The sequence below is a fragment of the Microcaecilia unicolor genome, chromosome 12 (genome assembly GCF_901765095.1).
Source record: "Microcaecilia unicolor chromosome 12, aMicUni1.1, whole genome shotgun sequence".
In the NCBI taxonomy this organism is placed as follows: Eukaryota; Metazoa; Chordata; class Amphibia; order Gymnophiona; family Siphonopidae; genus Microcaecilia; species Microcaecilia unicolor.
In genome coordinates, this window is record NC_044042.1 from 86,610,597 (window position 1) to 86,631,038 (window position 20,442).

The window sequence follows — 20,442 nt, forward strand, 5'->3', positions numbered from 1 at the left end:
CACATCATTTTCAGTATTGCGTGTTGCCTTTTGGCCTCGCATCAGCTCTCGGGGGTCTTCAGCAAGTGCCTAGCAGTAGTTGCAATGTCGCTATGCAGACTGGGAGTCCATGTGTTCCCATATCTCGATGATTGGCTGGTGAACAGCACTTCGGGGGACGGTGCTCAGGAGTCCAGGCAGATGACTATTCAGGTGCTTGAGCTACTAGAGTTCATTTTAAATTACCCCAGGTCCCATCTCCACCCTGTTCAGTGATTGGAGTTCATAGGAGCCCTGCTCGACACAGAGGATTCGAACCTACCTCCCGGAGATGCTAGCAGACAATCTTGTCTCACTAGCATCCAGGGTTCGTGCCTCAGCAGGTCACACTCGGTAGATGTTGAGATTGCTGGCCACATGGCTTCCACAGTGTACGTTACACCCATGACACATCTTCACATGAGATCAGCTCAGTGGACACTGGCTTCTCAGTGGTTTAAAGCCACAGGGAGTCTAGAAAATGTCATCCAAGTGTCCCCTGAGCTTCTGCGCTCTCTTCAGTGCTGGACAATTCTATCCACTTTGATTCTTGGACTTCCATTTCAAATTCCTCAGCTTCAAAAAGTGCTGACAACAGATGTATCTCTCCTGGGTTGGGGAGCTCATGTAGATGGGCTTCACACTCAAGTAGCTTGGTCCTCCCAGGAAGTGAATCTCCAGATCAACCTCCTGGAGCTTCGAGCGATCTGGAACACTCTAAAGGTTTCTGTTACACTCTGTTACACTCCTCCAGAGGTGCAACCTGCTTGCGCAGGGTATGGGCATTCGAGGATGCGGCAGCCATCTTGGATGTGGTATCTCCAGGCTAGGACGGCGATCTTGGAGATGGGCGTCTCAGGTTGTGGCAGCCATCTTGGAGATTGGCAGCTTCAGGAAGGAAGCCCATATTTGGGCGTAGGGCATCTCTTCTGATGGAGGCAGCCATCTTGGATCAGCTGCACATGTTTGAACCTAATTTCCTACACTATTTAAAGCCCTGCCTCCAGTCCTTCCTTGCTTCGGCTTCTAGTGCTTAGAGGTCGTGGTCTACGTCTGTGTTCTACAGCTGGCTATCTTTGTTTCTGTGATTCCTGTGTACCAGACCCTGGATTGTTGCCTGACAACGCGCTGTGTTGCTGCCTGCCTAGACCTCGGATTGTTTCTCTGACTATTTGCTGCGCTGCTGATTCCTTGGCTCCTGGACGGTGTCTGCTCTCCCTGCCAGGTCAGTGGCCATGCAACCCCGCCGGTTCCGGAAGTCCTGGTGGCCGCCTGCACCTGGGGGCTCAACTCTTGGGGAATGGCGGTCGCTTCCCAGGTGAAGCTAGGGGTTGTTTGGCTGCCTGACCGAGTGCGGTGTCACTCCATCTTCGCCGTGCTCAGTCGGGGCACAAGGGCTCACATTCCCAGACATAACAGCTTCAGACATCGGCTGTCTCATCAGATTATTCTAGGTCAAACGGACAATCAGGTTGCAATATATTACATCAACAAGCAGGGGGGCACCAGATCACGTCATCTGTGTCAGGAGGCTGTCTCAATGTGGCACTGGGCTCACCAGCATGGCAAACAACACCCTGGCCAACTGGCTGAGCAGGATAATGCAACCATACGAGTGGTCTCTCCACATGGGTGTAGCCTGCAAGATCTGCCGAGCATGGGGCACCCCCTTGGTGGATTTTTTTGCCACTCAGCTCAGCCACAAGGTCCCTCAGTTCTGTTCCAGTCTTCAGGCCCACAACAGACTAGCATCAGATGCCTTCCTCCTGAGTTGGGGGACAGGCCTTCTGTATGCGTATACTTCAATACCTCTAGTGGGAAAGACTTTGTTGAAACTCGAGCAAGACCGGGGAACCATCGTTCTGATCATACCATACTGGCCATGACAGATATGGTTCCCTCTTCTTCTGGAATTCTCCTCTGAAGAACTGTGGAGATTGGAGTGTTTTCCGATCCTCATCACACAGAACAAGGGGTCGCTTCTACATCCTGACTTTTAGTCTCTGGCTCCCACAGCTTGGTTGTTGAGAGCCTAGAATTTGCTTCCTTGGGTCTTTCGGAGGGTGTCTCCCGAGTCTTGCTGGCTTCCAGGAAAGATTCCATTAAGAGGTGTTATTCTTTTAAATGGAGGAGGTTTGTTGTCTGGTGTGACAGCAAGACCATAGATCCCCTTTTGTATCCTACACAGACTCTGCTTGAATATCTTCTACACTTATCAGTCTTGTCTCAAGACCAACTCCATAAAGGTTCACCTTAGTGCAATTAGTGCTTATCATCGGCGTGTAGAAGGTAAGCCTATCTCTGGACAGCCTTTAGTTGTTCGCTTCATGAGAGGTTTGCTTTTGTCGAAGCCCTCTGTCAAACCTCCACCAGTGTCATGGGATCTCAGTGTCATTCTCACCCAGCTGATGAAAGCTCCTTTTGAGCCACTGAATTCCTGTCATCTGAAGTACTTGATCTGGAAGGTCTTTTTCTTGGTGGTGGTTACTTCAGCTCGTAGGTTCAGTGAGCTTCAGACCTTAGTGGTGGATGCACCTTACTCTAAGTTTCATCACAATAGAGTAGTCCTCCGAATGCACCCTAAATTCCTGCCGAAGGTGGTGTCGGATTTCCATCTGAACCAGTCAATTGTCTTGCCAACATTGTTTCCCTGACCTCATGCCCACCCTGGTGAAAGCAGCTTGCACACCTTGGACTGCAAGAGTGTTGGCCTTTTACATGGAGCAGACGAAGCCCTTCAGACAGTCTGCCCATTTGTTTTTCTTTTGATCCCAACAGGAGGGGAGTTGCCATTCGTAAATGTACCATTTCCAGTTGGCTAGCAGATTGCATTTCCTTCACTTATACCCTCAGAGCCATGGCTGCGTCAGTGGCTCACTTAAAGTCAGCCTACAGTGAAGAGATTTGCAAGGCTGCAACGTGGTCATCAGTCCACACATTCACATCTCACTACTGCTTTGAGCAGGATACCCGACACGACGGTTTGGGCAGTCAGTATTGCAGAATCTGTTTGGGGTCTAGAATCCAACTCCACCCTCCTAGGCTTGTTTTATTCTGTTCCAGGCTGCACCCTCATCTAGGTGTATTTTATTTCAGGTTCATCTACGTTATGTTCTTGCCGTTGCGAGGCCCAGTTGACCAGTGTTTGTTATTTTGGGTGAGCCTGGATGCTAGGGATTCCCCACTTGTGAGAATAGTAAGCCTGCTTGTCCTTGGAGAAATCAAAGATATTTACTTGTAGCAGATATTCTCCGAGGACAGCAGGCTTCACATTCTCACAATCCCGCCAACCTCTCATTGGAGTTGTTTCTTTGCAATTTGTTTCTTTTTTATGCTATTTTATTAAACTGAAGAGATGCTTATGCGCTGCGGGTGGGAAGGTGCTCCGTGCATGCACAGTGTGATGCAGCACGTGCCTCAGAAGGCTCTCACATTTTTTTTTTTTTTTTGCTGGCTAATGTGCCGATTCCCGGGTGACGCGGATTGTCTACCCACTTGTGGGAATGTGAAGCCTGCTGTCCTCGGAGAATACCTGCTACAGGTAAGTATCTTTGCTTTTTGGATGTGCTGGGGAAACTGGAGGTTTGGTAGGAAAAGGGATAAGAGATCATGTAAAATATGGGGAGGAGTTAAGTAGTCCAACCATAGGAGCCAGCTCTGTGGGTGCTTGAGCACCCCAAATATTGAGAAAATTCCTTGTGTGTGTCCAGGGAGGAGTTATTTCCATTGGGCTTAGCACCCCTAATCATTTTGAAAAATTGGCCCATATGAGTGCAACTGAGCAATACTCATTTTAAAAGAGTGCTGGTCCTGGGTTCTCCTTAGGATGAATGTGTATGCTGGTCTGTTGGCAAGTTGTTCGGGACTTATTTGTTGGATGAATGTTAAAAATCATGTTGCAAAGAGAGTTGGTGTAAGACTTTTCTTGCATTTGGTATTCATCGGAAATCATCGGTAAAGGTGAAGGTAGAGTCATAAAGAATTTGTTTGATATAAAGTTAAAAAGGAGAGGAGCAGAACATGTATATACCAGTGCTTATTTGATTTTCTTTTCTTTTTCCTTCACCTCCTCAGGCACCTACAGAAAGGCAAATGCGGTATAAAGAGAAGGTGACTGAGTTGCGCAAGAAAAGAAACTCTGGCCTTACCAAGGAGCAGAAGGAGAAGTACATGGTATGTGAAAGACAGTGAGTTATTTATGGGGGTGAGCGTGGACTACAGAGTAGTTGCAGTGTGGTTGGCATTTGGTATGAAATGGGCGTTTGGTGACAGAAGATGTGGCTGTAGTGATGATGATGATATAGTGAAGGCATTAGAGAGGTGCTATATTGAGGGCTATGGAATACAGATGGTTGGTGCAAGAAGAAGCCAAAAGATGACTTGGTACAAGGGGAGATGCTGAAACAAACTTCAGTAGAGGAGGTTTTGTGGGTGCATGGGAGCTGAAGGTGAGGAGACCTCTCTGCTTTCTTTTTTTTTTTTTTTTAAGTAGGAAGGATGAATAAGGTCCAGGCTTGCTTGCTTGCTTTGGCTCTGTGCCTTGCACAGACCATCACTCCATCACTATGGGGAATTATTTGCTGTAGTAAAGCTCCTCTTTTCATTTTAATTCTTTCAGGAGCATCGAGAAACCTATGGAAACACCAGGGAGCCATTGCTGGAAAACCTGACCAGCGAGTATGATTTGGAGCTGTTTCGTCGGGCTCAAGCTCGGGCATCAGAGGACTTGGTGAGGCTACAGGTTTTATGTGCTGGTGCTTGCTTAGTCTGATCAAGGTGGTTTAGGAGAGGGAGGAATGACAAATGCAAGAAGATGTGTCTTAAACAATTGCAACATTTTTATTTTAATATCAGATATGTTGTGATAGGAGGAATACAAATAGCATAAAGTGTCTTCCTTAGTTTCGGCACAAGACCAGTCCAGGAATTTATGGGTGTTGTGTCGGTTGACCAACAGGTGGAGATAGAGCGTATAGAATTGTGCTGTGCCTTAATAGGAACCTGTGCAGCTCTTAACAATTCTGTATTCTATCTTCAGCCAGTAGTAGATGCCTAGCTGTGCAGCTCCTGAACTTGGAAGTGACTGGTGCCAGAGAAGCTAGGGAGAAGGATTGTCTCCTGTCTAAATTCTTAATCCTTCTTGCATATACCTGATGATGCTTGGTCCTTCCCTTTCCTTCCGCTCTCCTTTTTCTACTATTTTTGTTGTGTGCTGGTATTTGGACACAATTTAAACCCTGCTAACAGGCGAGAAGATGACTGTGGTAAGTCTCTTCCAATTTTCCATTGCTCTATGCTAGGCCTGGTGGAGAAGTGGTCTAGGATCACTGGGTGCTTCTGTTTTTTCTGTCACAGAAAACGTATGAGCAGCTCTTAGTTTAGCTTATCTCTTGGTGGTTCCATCAGAGACTGTTAAGTGGTGGCCCTGCTGTAGAGCACAGTAAGCCACATTGGGTAACTGCATTACTTGCAAGCAGCTCGGTCATCATGAGCTCAGAGATAATCTGGGAAAGGGTCTTTTTGGGGTTGATAATTTGGGCCCTTCCTTCTTGTGCTAAATTCACACAGATAGCTGAGGCGCCCCTGCAGTACCCCTTCAGAAACCGTGGAAACAGTGGCCATTTGGGTATGAGCACTGCAACAGTTTGCACTTCACGAGTGGCCTCAGTGGCAGCTGTAACTCAGATGGAGGAATTGGCAGTCTTTGAGTTTTGTTCTCTTTTGGGAATTTCTTCAGTTTCTTTTTCTCTATTTTGTCTCATCAAGCTTACATGTTAAAGAAGTCAAACTCAAGATTCTGTCCAGTCGTGTTTTACTTGACACTGCTCCTTCTAAGAGGGTTAGATTGGAGCAAGTGGATGATCTTTACAGTTTTTACATTCTTGGGCTTTCTGATCTTGCAGCTTTCATAGCCTCCAGATCTTCCTATCTTAAGATACTTTCTGGAGGAAGCAGAAAGTTCATCAAAGGAGGGAGGTGACCCAGAAGTTTGGCGATAATACAGCAAATTTTTACATTAACATAGACAATGTTGAAAATCAAATCAAGATGATTTACACTTAACAAAAACCCCTTTATAACTAAAAATTTGACTCTATTAAAAAGAAAAAAAAATCCAGTCGTTCCAAGATAGACGTACATTCATATCAAGCAAGCAAAGGAGAGCTCCTACCTTTAATTACAAAGTCACTAGAAGCCCTTAGTACTTCTACTACTTAAGCTCGACCTCTATGTTTCGGGCTGATTCCATTATGTAGGGGTTCAAGGGACCACCTAAAGCCTTTCCCATTCATGAGGCTATTCAGGGCCTAATTTTGGCAGAGTAGGACTCCCCTGTTGCAGGGCTTAAAGTTTGTAGAGCTGTATCTCGATTGTATCCATTGTTCCCTGTTGAGAGAGAAGTTTACAGCCCAAGGTGGATACTGTGGTTACTGCTGTCATGAAAAAGTCTACTATGCCTTTAGAAGGAGGTATAGCTGTGAAGGCTCGTAAGGTGGAATCTATACTTAAACAGTCCTATGAGCTACATGTTCTGGATCTCCAAGCTTGTATTTGTGGTGTGAGCTTATCTTCACTGGATTCAACAAGATGCTGAGCATGATCAAGATTTATCTAACACACAACAGCTTTCATGTCTAGAGGCAACTCTAGCATATTTGACTGATACTCTGAACGATTTGATTAGGGTCCTTTCTGTTGCACCTCGTCACTTTCTCTTATTGAGAATTTAGCTGATTCGGCCTTTAAATCTCTTCTCAGTAAGCTTCCTTTTAAAATTGTTTGGGGAAGAGCTTAACAAAATAGTCAAAAGATCTGGGAGATGTTAAGCCTCATAAGCTTCCTGAAGACTAGGTTTTGGCTTAAGTTCAGAGATGTCGAACGCTGTAGGCCGGGTCTTATCCAATCAAGACAGTTCTCCTTTCAGGGAGATAAAAGGTTGGAGTTGCAAGGATCTCATCCTACAAATGTCTCGAAATCTAACCGGCGATTGGGGGGGGGGGGGGGTGGTGATAGGTCATCTTTCCAGCTTTTTCCAGGAATGGATCTGGATAACATCAGACTGATGGGTACTGGCAGTAATCAGAGACAGGTACAAATTGGGATTTTCTGCCCCATTGCAGTTTTTTTTTTGTCTCCATGCAAAATCCATTGAAAAGATTCCACAGCTCAATTGCTCTCAGGAATCTGCGAGAAGTCCCCGTGCAACTGTCTAGTGCCTTTCTCCTGATTCACAGTATGTAGAAACTACAGTCTCAATATCAGACTTCTCAGCAGAGTCCTCAAGCTCAGGATTACATTCAAGTTTTGGGATGCACAGTTGTGACCTTGAGGCATATTTTCAAATCACTTAGCCTTCCAAAGTTACATAGGTTTCTATGGAACTTTGGAAGGCTAAGTGCTTTGCAAATATGCCTCTTTGGATGATGATCCATGGGCAAGAGTGCTTAGGAGGCCTCTTAGGAATCGCTTCTCTATCATACTATCACCATCTTCTTTGGACAGTTTATGCCAGTACTCATTGGTGATTTTGTCCCTACAGTCTTTTGAAGGGAGTTCCCTAGTCCATCTCAGATTGTATAGTGATCATCACAGATGCCAGTCTCTCAGATCGGGAGTGCATTTTTCAGCACCGCCTAGCCCAGGGCAACTGAACCCCCATAGAAACATCATGGCCCGTCAAGTCAGAATTGAGAGTGATATGAATCGTGCTTTCACCTTTGACAAACACTACCCAGGGAAGTTAGAGTAATGTCAGGCAATTCTGCAATAATAGCCTACATCATCAGGCAGGGGGAACTTAGAGCTCTCATTTGGCTTCTCTTCAGTTGGGTGGAAACGAATCATGCCAACTTCTCAGAAGTGCACATAGCAGGAGTTAAAAATCTGCAAACAGACTTCCTCAGCAGTTATTCCCTAGATCTGGGGGAGTGGGAGTTATCCCCAGCAGCGTTCAGATTATCAGTGATCCTCTGGGGTTCTCCAGTCTTGGATCTTATAGCAAACAGAATGCTAACGTACTGTGCATTTTCAGTTGTTGAAAAGACTTTGTCACGGGAGGGCTAGATGCCTTGCTTCAACCATGGACTTTGATGGACCTTCTTTTTTTTTTGTTTCCTCTGTGACCGAGGATAGATAAGCTGACTACTTTGTCGCATTGCAAGTCATCCAGGTTTAGTAATTCTTGATTGGCCCAGGAGACCATGGTATGTGGATCTAGTGAACGATTACAGGAGGACCTTGCGAGACTGGGAGAATGGGCGTGCAAGTGGCAGATGAAGTTCAATGTTGACAAGTTCAAAGTGATGCATGTGGGTAAGAGGAACCCGAATTATAGCTACGTCTTGCAAGGTTCCGCGTTAGGAGTTACGGATCAAGAAAGGGATCTGGGTGTCGTCGTCGATGATACGCTGAAACCTTCTGCTCAGTGTGCTGCTGCGGCTAGGAAAGCGAATAGAATGTTGGGTGTTATTAGGAAGGGTATGGAGTCCAGGTGTGCGGATGTTATAATGCCGTTGTATCGCTCCATGGTGCGACCGCACCTGGAGTATTGTGTTCAGTACTGGTCTCCGTATCTCAAAAAAGATATAGTAGAATTGGAAAAGGTACAGCGAAGGGCGACGAAAATGATAGTGGGGATGGGACGACTTTCCTATGAAGAGAGGCTGAGAAGGCTAGGGCTTTTCAGCTTGGAGAAGAGACGGCTGAGGGGAGATATGATAGAAGTGTATAAAATAATGAGTGGAATGGATCGGGTGGATGTGAAGCGACTGTTCACGCTATCCAAAAATACTAGGACTAGAGGGCATGAGTTGAAGCTACAGTGTGGTAAATTTAAAACGAATCGGAGAAAATTTTTCTTCACCCAACGTGTAATTAGACTCTGGAATTCGTTGCCGGAGAACGTGGTACGGGCGGTTAGCTTGACGGAGTTTAAAAAGGGGTTAGATAGATTCCTAAAGGACAAGTCCATAGACCGCTATTAAATGGACTTGGAAAAATTCCGCATTTTTAGGTATAACTTGTCTGGAATGTTTTTACGTTTGGGGAGCGTGCCAGGTGCCCTTGACCTGGATTGGCCACTGTCGGTGACAGGATGCTGGGCTAGATGGACCTTTGGTCTTTCCCAGTATGGCACTACTTATGTACTTATGTAGTCAGTCTTCATTAGTCAGCTTCTTTTGTGTTCCCTCAGCATAGGGGTTTTCTTCAGTGGGAGACAAATCTCATGGAAGATCCATCTCCTTTTGGTCTTCTAGCCTGGCCATTGAAACGTCAAGCTAGAAAGAGATCAACTTCAGGGACACATACAAGGGTATGGAGGATGGTGTATGCAGAGGTTCAACTCATCCATAGCCATTTTGTTGGCTTTCTTAGAGGAGGACTTTTGGAAAGGTTTAGCCCTGGGTTCTTTAAAGGTCCAAGTACTACTACTACTACTACCTATCACTTCTATAGCGCTACAAGGCATATGCAGCGCTGTACACCATACATGAAAAAGACATTCTCCGAGGACAAGCAGGCTGCTTGTTCTCACGATTGGATGACGTCCGACGGCAGCCCCAGATCGGAAGATTTGCCTAGCAACAATGTTTGCTAGCCCCCGCGTGGACATGCACGAACCGCACTTGCGCAACCGTCTTCCCGCCCGTAGCGTGAGTGTGCTCCTCAGTTTCTTCTTTTCCGCGGCTCAGGACGACTGTTTTACGGTGGTTCTGTGTCCCAGAGGTTTCGGCATGTTTACGAGTTCGCTTGTGTTCTTCTCTTAAAAAAAAAAAAAAGTTTCCCTTATTTCTTTAGTTTTTCCCCGTAAGTTTCCTTTCTTTATCATGAGTGGCCATTTTGGCCGCCCGTGTGGGTTTTTTTTCACTTTTTTTGGTGTCTGTTTTCGGCACAATCGCGAATTTTGACCTCGCCAGTGCGAGTTTTCCACCCATGTCCTTGAAGCCTGCCAGCGGCTTCAAGAAGTGCACGCGGTGCAGCCGGACAATCTCGCTCACTGATAGGCACGTCTCGTGTCTTCAGCGTTTGGGAGCTGGTCATCGCCCCAAAGCCTGCACGCTGTGTCTTCAGCTGAAAAAGAGGACCCAGGCGGCGAGATCGACTCAGTGGAACTTGTTGTTCGGAGCCCAGTCTGATCCTTTGACGTCGACGGAGCCAGCGGTACCGAGGTCATCGCCGGTATCGATGTTGGCATCGGAGGGTGCATCGACGTCTGCTTTCCCTGTTGTTACGGTGAGAAGCACTTCTGTTAGTGTAGTGCTGGAGTTTGGTGCTTGGAGCACCCTTGTTAGTTTAGTGCTTAGGAAGCACCTTTGTTGTTCGTGTATTTGGCTTTCCTGCTTGTTCCCTTGTGCATCCTTGTTAGTTTCTGTTAGAAGCACTTCTGTGGGTTTAGTGCTTGGTTAGTTTAGTGCTGTGGGGCACAGCTGTAGCTTGGTGCTTAGGAAGTACCTTTGCTAGTTCTTGTGTTTTTCTTCTTTGCTTTTCCCTTGTGGCTTCCCTGCACTCCTGTTAGTGTAGGGCATAGGGGCACCCCTGTTAGTTTCTGTTAGAAGCACTTCTGTGGGTTTAGTGCTTGGTTAGTTTAATGCTGTGGGGCTCAGCTGTAGCTTGGTGCTTAGGAAGCACCTTTGCTAGTTCTTGTGTTTTTTTCTTCCTTGCTTTTCCCTTGTGGCTTCCCTGCACTTGTTAGTGTAGGGCGTAGGGGCACCCCTGTTAGTTTCTGTTAGGAGCACTGCTGTTAGTGTAGGGCTTAGGAGCTCTTCTGTTGGTGGTGGGCTTAGGAACACTTTTTGCCAGTTTAGGATTTAGGAGCACTTCAGTTTCAAGCTTGTTCTAGTCCTGGTCCCTGTTTCATCCGGTTTCTGGTAAATCCTGCCGGCCACTCGAACCCAGGGGCTCGACTCTTGGGGGGCAGTGGCTAAGTGCAGGTGAAGCTGTACGAACCAGTCCCGTATTCTCCAGTCCGGTGTGTTCCCGTCCAGTGTTCGTCCTGTGTCCTCCAGTCCGGGGGATTCCAGTCCTTGTGTTCCGGCTCACTGGGCGGTGCCTGCAGTCCTTGCCGGTGCCGGTGTGCTTGCCCAGTGTTGGTTGGGGGGTTTTGCCTGCTGCTGCCGCTCCTTGGCAGCAACCTAAGGGCTCACGTTTGCTCCAGAGCCCAGCCCCGTGGGCTCTGAACCTGAGAACCTGACAGTATCTTCGATTCCGTCTGGAAACACAGCATTTTCAGTACTGTGTGCTACCATTTGGTCTCACCTCTGTGCCCAGGGTGTTCACAAAATGCCTGGCATTCGTGGCGGCGTCTCTGCGCAGGCTGGGAGTGCATGTGTTCCCTTATCTCGACGATTGGCTGGTAAAGAACACTTCGGAGGCAGGAGCTCTACAGTCCATGCAGATGACTATTCAACTCCTGCAGCTACTAGGCTTTGTGATATATTATCCAAAGTCCCATCTTCTTCCAATACAAAGACTCGAATTTATAGGAGCTCTGCTAGACTCCCAGACTGCTCATGCCTACCTTCCTGAGACGAGGACAGACAATCTTCTGTCCCTTGTTTCCTGGATATGAGCATCTCAGCAGATCACAGCTCGGCAGATGTTGAGATTGCTCGGCCACATGGCCTCCACAGTCCATGTGACTCCCATGGCCTGTCTTCACATGCGATCAGCTCAATGGACCCTAGCTTCCCAGTGGTTTCAGGCTGCGGGAAATCTAGAGGACCTGATCCAACTGTCCACGAGTTTTCTCACCTCCCTGCATTGGTGGACAATTCGCTCCAATTTGACCCTGGGACGTCCCTTTCAAATTCCTCGACCGCAAAAAGTGCTGACGACGGATGCTTCTCTCCTGGGGTGGGGAGCTCATGTCGATGGGCTTCACACTCAAGGGAGTTGGTCCCTCCAGGAAACAGGTTTTCAGATCAATCTCCTGGAGTTGCGAGCGGTCTGGAACGCGCTAAAGGCTTTCAGAGATCAGCTGTCTCATCAAATTATTCAAATTCAGACAGACAATCAGGTTGCTATGTACTACATCAACAAGCAGGGGGGCACCGGATCTCGCCCCCTGTGTCAGGAAGCCGTCAGGATGTGGCTTTGGGCTTGCCAGCATGGCATGTTTCTCCAAGCCACGTATCTGGCAGGCGTAAACAACAGTCTGGCCGACAGGTTGAGCAGGATAATGCAACCTCACGAGTGGTCTCTCAACTCGAGAGTAGTACGCAAGATCTTTCAAGCGTGGGGCACCCCCTTGGTAGATCTTTTTGCCACTCAGGTCAACCACAAGGTCCCTCAGTTCTGTTCCAGACTTCAGGCCCACGGCAGACTAGCGTCGGATGCCTTTCTCCTTCATTGGGGGAAGGGCCTCCTGTAACCATATCCTCCCATACCCTTGGTAGGGAAGACTTTGCTGAAACTCAAGCAGGATCGTGGAACCATGATTCTGATCGCTCCTTTCTGGCCGCGTCAGATCTGGTTCCCTCTTCTTCTGGAGTTGTCCTCCGAAGAACCGTGGAGATTGGAGTGTTTTTCAACCCTCATCACTCAGAACGAGGGGGCGCTTCTGCATCCCAACCTCCAGTCCCTGGCTTTCACGGCCTGGATGTTGAGAGCGTAGACTTTGCCTCCTTGGGTCTTTCTGAGGGTGTCTCCCGAGTCTTGCTTGCTTCCAGAAAAGATTCCACGAAGAGGTGTTATTCTTTCAAATGAAAGAGGTTTGCCGTCTGGTGTGACAGCAAGGCCCTAGATCCTTGTTCTTGACAGACCCTGCTTGAATACCTTCTGCACTTGTCTGAGTCTGGTCTCAAGACCAACTCTGTAAGAGTTCACCTTAGCGCAATTAGTGCTTTTCATTATCGTGTGGAGGGTAAGCCTATCTCGGGACAACCTTTAGTTGTTTGCTTCATGAGAGGTTTGCTTTTGTCAAAGCCCCCTATCAAGCCTCCTTCAGTGTCATGGGATCTCAATGTCGTTCTCACCCAGCTGATGAAACCTCCTTTTGAGCCACTGAACTCCTGCCATCTGAAGTACTTGACCTGGAAGGTCATGTTCTTGGTGGCAGTCACTTCAGCTCATAGAGTCAGTGAGCGTCAAGCCTTGGTAGCTCATGCTCCTTATACTAAATTTCATCATAACAGAGTAGTCCTCCGCACTCACCCTAAGTTCTTGCCGAAGGTGGTGTCGGAGTTCCATCTGAACCAGTCAGTTATCTTGCCAACATTCTTTCCCCGTCCTCATACCTGCCCTGCCCTGCTGAACGTCAGTTGCACACATTGGACTGCAAGCGAGCATTGGCCTTCTATCTGGAGCGGACAAGCCCTTTCAGACAGTCCGCCCAAATGCTTGTTTCTTTTGATCCCAACAGAAGGAGAGTGTCTGTCGGGAAACGCACCATCTCAAATTGGCTATCAGATTGCATATCCTTCACTTACGCCCAAGCTGGGCTGACTGTTGAGGGTCATGTCACGGCTCATAGTGTTAGAGCCATGGCAGCGTCAGTGGCCCATTTGAAGTCAGCCACTATTGAAGAGATTTGCAAGGCTGCGACGTGGTCATCTGTCCACACATTCACATCTCATTACTGCCTACAGCAGGATACCCGACGTGACAGTCTGTTCGGGCAGTCGGTGCTGCAGAATCTGTTTGGGGTTTAGAATCTAACTCCACCCCCTTAGGCCCCTTTTTATTCTGTTCCAGGCTGCACTCTCAGTTAGTTGGTTCTATTTAGGTCAATCTCAGTTATGTCCTCACCGTTGCGAGGCCCAAGTGAGCCTGGGTGCTAGGGATACCCCAATCGTGAGAACAAGCAGCCTGCTTGTCCTCGGAGAAAGCGAAGTTACTTACCTGTAGCAGGTATTCTCCGAGGACAGCAGGCTGATTGTTCTCACAAACCCGCCCTCCTCCCCTTTGGAGTTGTGTCTTCCCTTGTCTTTTGCTTTCTACTGGACTGAGGAGCACGCTTGCGCTACGGGCGGGAAGACGGTCGCGCATGCGCGGTTCGTACATGTCCACGTGGGGGCTAGCAAACGTTGCTAGGAAGATCTTCCGATCTGGGGCTGCCATCGGACGTCACCCAATCGTGAGAACAATCAGTGCTCTCCTTACTTAACGTGCTCTGTCTGTCTGCTTTTAGTGAACATCAACATGGCGGAAGCTTTATAGCAACTGACCTCAGATGCTAACTAATAAAGCTCCTCCCTTTAAAGGGAGATATACCAATATGGAATCCTCGGGATCCTTTACTTAAAAGAATTGATTCCATTCAATCCTCAAGTTCAAACCTCCTGGATGTAGTGTTTTCAACCGATATATCCATCACTGTTCTTGTTGTAATAGTGTCAATTTCTTGTCACCTCCTTGAACCCTCCACTTTAATTGTTGCAACACAACACATCTTAAAGATGTGAAGGGGTGATTGGTTTCTATGCAGTGTGCTGCTAAAGGTGCTGTTGTTTTATTGGTATTAATGTTGCTTTTATGCTCCGTTAATCTAATGACTAATTTTCTTGGTTTGTCCAACATAGACCTTGTTGCAAGGACATATCAATCCATACACTACCCATTCTGACTGACGTGGTAGTGTGATTCAGAGTATATTCTTTGCCTGTTTGAGGATCTTTAAATTTCTTTGTCTGTACCATAGTGGCACACATCATGCAGTTCCCACAACTCTTCTGCCCTTCTGTTACGCTGTCATCTGGCGCCGTCTCTCTGAACGCCGCTGGGGCTAAAATTTCTTTCAAGATTTTTTTCCCCTACCATAGGCCATTCTCAATCGCGTTTTTTGAAACCCTGGGAGCGTTTGTATAATATGCCAATTATTTTGTAATATCTCCGCCAGATGTGGGGCTGTATTGCAAAATGCATGTGATGACGTTTTCATCTTCGACCTTGCCTTGCCTTGCCTTGCCTTGCCTTGGAGATAACAGATAATCGCGGTTATTAAACTTCGCTCTGCGGTAAGCATTTTTGTTAGTTATAGTTTATTAACAGGGCCAATAATTCAGATCAGTGAGTAAAATAAAATGGCAACATAATGGTATATGACGTTATTTCTAATAATCACACAGTACGCATTCCATTTAAGAATAAATTGTAAGAAGTGCTTGGGTACATTCTACAATGTTAATGTGCCAAAACCACAAAACCATTAAAAAAAAAAAAAAAAAAAAAAGAAGTTTGCCTCGGATGCCTTCTTGCTTATTCACAGCAAACAAGTTGCTACTTTAAACCAAGCAGAACTTTCAGATATCAGCGATGTGTTTTTCAAGAAAAAAAAACAGCACAGATCTTAATCAGAGTGCTTTTCTGCTCTCAAAGAACACCATCAAAATACAGACAGACCCCTTAGAGATGCTTCTGGTGTCTATTGATACAGGCTGCCCAAGCGGAAGCCTATGGTTAACACAGATTAGAGCAGCCTAAAGTGTGTAGCCAGAGCTCAGTAAGCAAAACTGTCATTTTACTGCTTTCTTCACTGTGCCAAACAAACGACTGTCTAAAAGTGTAAAACCCATAAAATGAAAAAACGATTTTACTTTGCTATTGTGTGTTTTTTCACAACCAAAACTCTCAAATGTACAGAAAGTAGTAGGTAGAGAGGTCAGACCTCACATTGTTAAAAAGAACCGATCGTCTACCAGAAAGAAGAAGATGGCTACTAGAGAATGACGCAGGCACAAAGTTTGTCCCTCCGTTCCTGTGTCATCCCTTCCCTGCGAGCTCTGTCTGATCCCAAACGCAGAAGCTTCGAACAGTTATGATTTTATATTTAAATCATTTTATTTTATTTTATTAAAAGTATAAAAAGAAACAATATTCTGTACAACTGTTTTATAAATCACAACCAATACAGAACAATGATTAAATTAAAAAAAAAACCCTGTCTTCCCTCCCCCCTCACAAATGTCCCTTCCACTATTGGGAAAACTGAACAAGCCAAATTACTACAGAATGCTACCTAAAAAATTCATGCTAACAGAATACCTCAGTTACACACATGGAACACAAATGCCAAATACATAATAGCTGACAAATTGATAAACCTATATTAAACCAAAAACCTAAGAAGCCATACCAAAGAAATAAAGAGATGTGTTTCTTCCTATACCATGCAAAATATAAAGAACGAATATGCCAGGGATGGTGTTAAGGGAGTGCAACTAAGACAACTGCCCCCTGGCCAGAGAGGGCCCTAAGCCTGCTGAAGGCGGTATGGCCTGGTAATGGGCTTTGGAGTCTCCTCTGACATTTCTGCCTGGGCCCTAGTCACGTCTAACAGCAGCTCTGGCAGGATACACATTTCAAATGTGACACATTCTAATCACAAAATAGAAAATACATTTTTTCCTACCTTTTTTTGTTTGGTCATTGTATTTTTCAAATTGTGTTGGTCCCAGGCTCTGGTTTCTGTTTTCTTCTGCTTTCTCAACTCACTTGCCAGGGTCTCCTGCCCATTTGACATTTCTTCTCACTTAACCCTCCATTGCCTGCCGCATTGAGCCTGCCATGAGTGGGAAAGCGCGCGGGGTATAAATGTAACAAAAATAAAAAATATGCTCACCATCCATCTTCCATGTCTATATACTTATCTTTCCCCATGTTCAGCATCTCCCTTCTCTGTGTCCTCTATACTTCCCTGTCCAGCATCTCCCCTGTGACCATCTCCCTGCATTCATCATCACCACTCCGTCCTTATCCCCTCTCCTCTGTGTCCAGCCATAACTCATCTGTGTCCCTATGCCCCCCAAGTCCAGCATCTCTCGTCTGTGTTCCTATTCTCCCCCAATTCTAGCATCATCCCTCTGACACCATACCCCTCTCGTATGTCTGGCATTTCCCCCTTTGTATCCATATACCATCCGCATGCAGCATCTACCCTTCCCTTCCTTCTGTTCCTCCCTCCAGCGCTGCCTCTGTCCCCTTCAGCTCCAGTCCTCTCTTCAGTGCTGCCCCCTCCCCTCCCAGTATTCATTTCACAGTGAAGATGCCCCATGGGCCTTCTCCGGGGCCTTCCGCCCTCTGGCAACTCCCGCTTTCTGCTGTAATTTCCTGTTTCTTGGCCACCAGCATGGGGGGAGGGCTTGAGAGATAGAAGGGGGGGGGGGGGGGGCTATGCCACTGGCCCTAGGAAGGGGAAAATTACAGGGAGCATTTTTTTTACTGTCAGTAGTGAAGTCTGCTCTGCACCTATTCTTTGGTTCATTGCTGTGTGCTGCAATTTGATTTAATGTTATTTCTGGTGCAAGGGAAATGGGACTTGATATACTGCCTTTCTGAGTGTTTTGCAACTACATTCAAAGCGGAAGCTGCAGTGGGAATTGAACTCAGTTCCCCAGGATCATAGTCCACTGCACTAACCACTAGGCTACTCCTCCACAAAGTCAAATCAGTGGCAAACTCAGCAAAACAATAAGAATATTATCCTGCCCAATTTTATTTTATTACCCAACAGGCAAACTCCCCACTCCTCTCCTTCCCCTTCCTGGTTTCCCTGTGACTCCCAGAAAGAACTCCTCATAGAGTTGCCAAAGAGAACTGTATGCCTGGCATATAAGGGAAGACTTTCCCAGCAGCCCATCTGAAGCTTCCTTGCATTCCAATGTTGTAGGACCGGCGGAGTTTCACCCACCCAATGGACTAATATGATTTTTCTGGCCAGCATTGCCACACAAAGAAAATGACCCTGGGAGGCAGAAATCCCCATGCTACTCATAGGAGACTGATCCCCCAGAAGCAACACTCGGTAGGACCACCCAATAGACCCGCCAAGCACTCCAGAATTCACTCATCCTCGTGCATTCCAAGAAGTGGTGAACTAATGTACCCACTGCACAGTGACATCATGTACAAATATCACCCCAAAGGCCCATCTGTTTCCCCTTGGCTCTAGTGATATAAGCTCCATACAGAAGTTTGAATTGCATCTCTTGCAGGTTCGCACTAGGAGTAGCTTTAAAAGCTGACACGAAACAGGCGGTCAATTCCACTATAGTCAGATCCTCCACCAGTTGCTCCCCCCACCCCTGGGCCAGGCAAGCAAATGAAGGGGCGGGATGTTGTTCCCTGCCCAGGGCATACCATGTCGACAATTTGTTTGCCTGGGCGCCCGCCAAGCAGAGATGAGTTTGTCCAGGAGGAAAGCAAGGATTGTCGACCACCGTCAGGAAGGGAGACGCACCCGAAGCCACCACATGCAGGCCTGGCGAAGTTGGCGGAGCCCCCCCCCTCCCCCCCCCCCTCCTGAAGCTGCAAGAGTGTTAAAAGCTGAATAAGGGTGGGAGCAATCTTCCCATACATAGCGCGGCACAAATTTGTAGACTCCGGTGTGGAGCTCATGGATCCACCTAAACAGTGCTGCCATATTATACAGACGCAAGTCTGGCAGGTTAAGTCCCCCTTTAAGCCAAGAGCAGGTCAATTTGGCATAGTCAATCCGGGTCCTACGACCTGCCCATATAAAAGATCCTATAGTCCCTCTGTATAACTCCTCCTCCCGCCTAGAGATCCACAGAGGCAGCATCTGCAGAGGGTATAGTATTTTAGGAAGCATGACCATTTTGAGTAATGCCACTCTGCCCAGCAGAGAGAGCGTCAACATAAAGATGTAATATTATCCAGTTTATCCCGGATATTCTTCGGTACACCATCTCCAGGTCCCTAGGAAGATAAACCCCTAGATATTTTAAAGTGCCTGGAGACCATGCAACAGGAAAGGCAGGCAGCCACTGACATTCACATGGAGAGGAGATAGGCAGGGCCTCAGATTTTTTCAAAATTAGTTTTTAACCCCGAAAAAGTTCCAAATTGCAAAATAAGTGACTCCAATTTAGGGACAGACTCAGTTGCCTGATCCAAATATATAAGCATGTCATGAACAAACAGATTAATTCTGTACTCCTGAGACCCAATCCGAAGGCCTCTGATCTCGGCAGAGTGTCTGATTTTTATAGCAAGAGGCTCCAGCGACAATACAAACAGCATAGGGGATAAAGGGCAGCCCTGTCACGTGCCCTGCTCCAAAATAAATTTGGGGGTTAAAGTGCCATTGATCAGTATCTGTGCTGTAGGGTAGCTATATAAGGACCGAACGCCCCCCCCTCCCAAAAAAAAAATTTCCCCATAATGCCAAATTGAGGCAACACCCAAAACAAATAATCCCACAAAATTTTATCTAATGCTTTCTCCACATCAAGGCTGATAATAATGGCATCTCCCGGTCTGCCTCCGAGCATTTGTAGAGCCCATAATGCTCGCAATATGTTAGAAGAAGCGTATCTGCCTGGCACAAAGCCGGCCTTATCTGCACGTATCAGCTCAGGCAACACCTTACCCAGCCGCTGAGCCAGAATGTTGGCAAAAAGTTTAATGTCTTGATTGAGAAGCGAAATCGGGCAATACGTGCCAAGCAGCTCCACATCTCTCACCAGCTTGGGTAGCACAACGATATGAGCGTGGGCCATTCTTCCCCCCAGCTTCTCCAGTTGTGGACAAATGATGGCAAAGCTCTTGTAAAGGAGGCCCAATTTTCCCGCCCAGGATTTAAAACTCGAGGGCCTAGCCCATCAGGTCCTGGCGCTTTCGCTAGTTTGAGGCATCGCATAGCCTGACAAATCTCCACCTCAACAGGGGCATTCAGGGCATCTCTTTGAGCCCGTGATAGTTGAGGCAAATTTAGGCCTTGAAAAAATAGCTCTCGCTGTCCTCGGTCAATCTCGCCTTTGTCGTGAAGATTCTTATAGAACTGCACAAAGGCGTTCTGGACATCCTGCACCGAATGCCCCACTCACCCCTCTCGTGTTCGTATTTTAGTTATCATATGCTTTGCCCCTCAATGCTTCACCAGCTTGGACAGCAACCTCCCGGCCTTATTTCCCCAGCAGTGGAGGTTGTATTTATACATATGTATATCCTGAGCAGCCCTCGCATTTAGAAGGTTATTAATTTGCTGACGGACGCCCGCTTCACTGCCTCAGCCCTGGTAAGAATATGCTCACCCTGAAGCTTCTGTAGTTGGGCAGTCAGGGCCACTAGTCGCTGTTCCCGCTCTTTGAGGGTCTTAGCTGTATAGGCCAGTATTTTCCTCCTTAGCACCTCCTTACCCACCTCGCAGTAGGTTTTGGCCCAAGCCTGGAGCAGAAATGCTCCAAAGCGGAGGTCTAGATAAAGAGTAGGATTCATATGCCATAATCGCGATCCCCCTTCCTTATGCCAGCAGATGTCCACCCACACCAGACAATGATCAGAGACTGCCCCCTCAGCAATGTCAGCAGCTGCCACCTTAGAGAGAAGAGAGGGGGCTAAAAGCATGTAATTGAGCCATGCACCTGAGAGAAAAAAAGTGTAATCACAATCTTCTGGATGGAGCACCTGCAATAGGAGCTCAGGCACCCTGGGTTTTGCTGGGCAGCAGTCTGTAAGGGGGTCCAC

At 47.1% G+C, this 20,442-nt stretch overlaps 1 protein-coding gene across 4 annotated transcripts in view; it reads left to right on the forward strand.

Annotated features, from left to right (window-relative positions):
- KAT7 (lysine acetyltransferase 7) overlaps positions 1–20,442 on the forward strand; it is a 93,898-nt gene that overhangs the window by 33,200 nt on the left and 40,256 nt on the right. For all 4 annotated transcript variants that reach the window (XM_030221062.1, XM_030221063.1, XM_030221060.1 and 1 more), the window contains 2 exons: positions 4,093–4,191; positions 4,637–4,747. In XM_030221062.1, the coding sequence (XP_030076922.1) occupies positions 4,093–4,191; positions 4,637–4,747 (210 nt within the window). The remainder of the gene's footprint in view (positions 1–4,092; positions 4,192–4,636; positions 4,748–20,442) is intronic.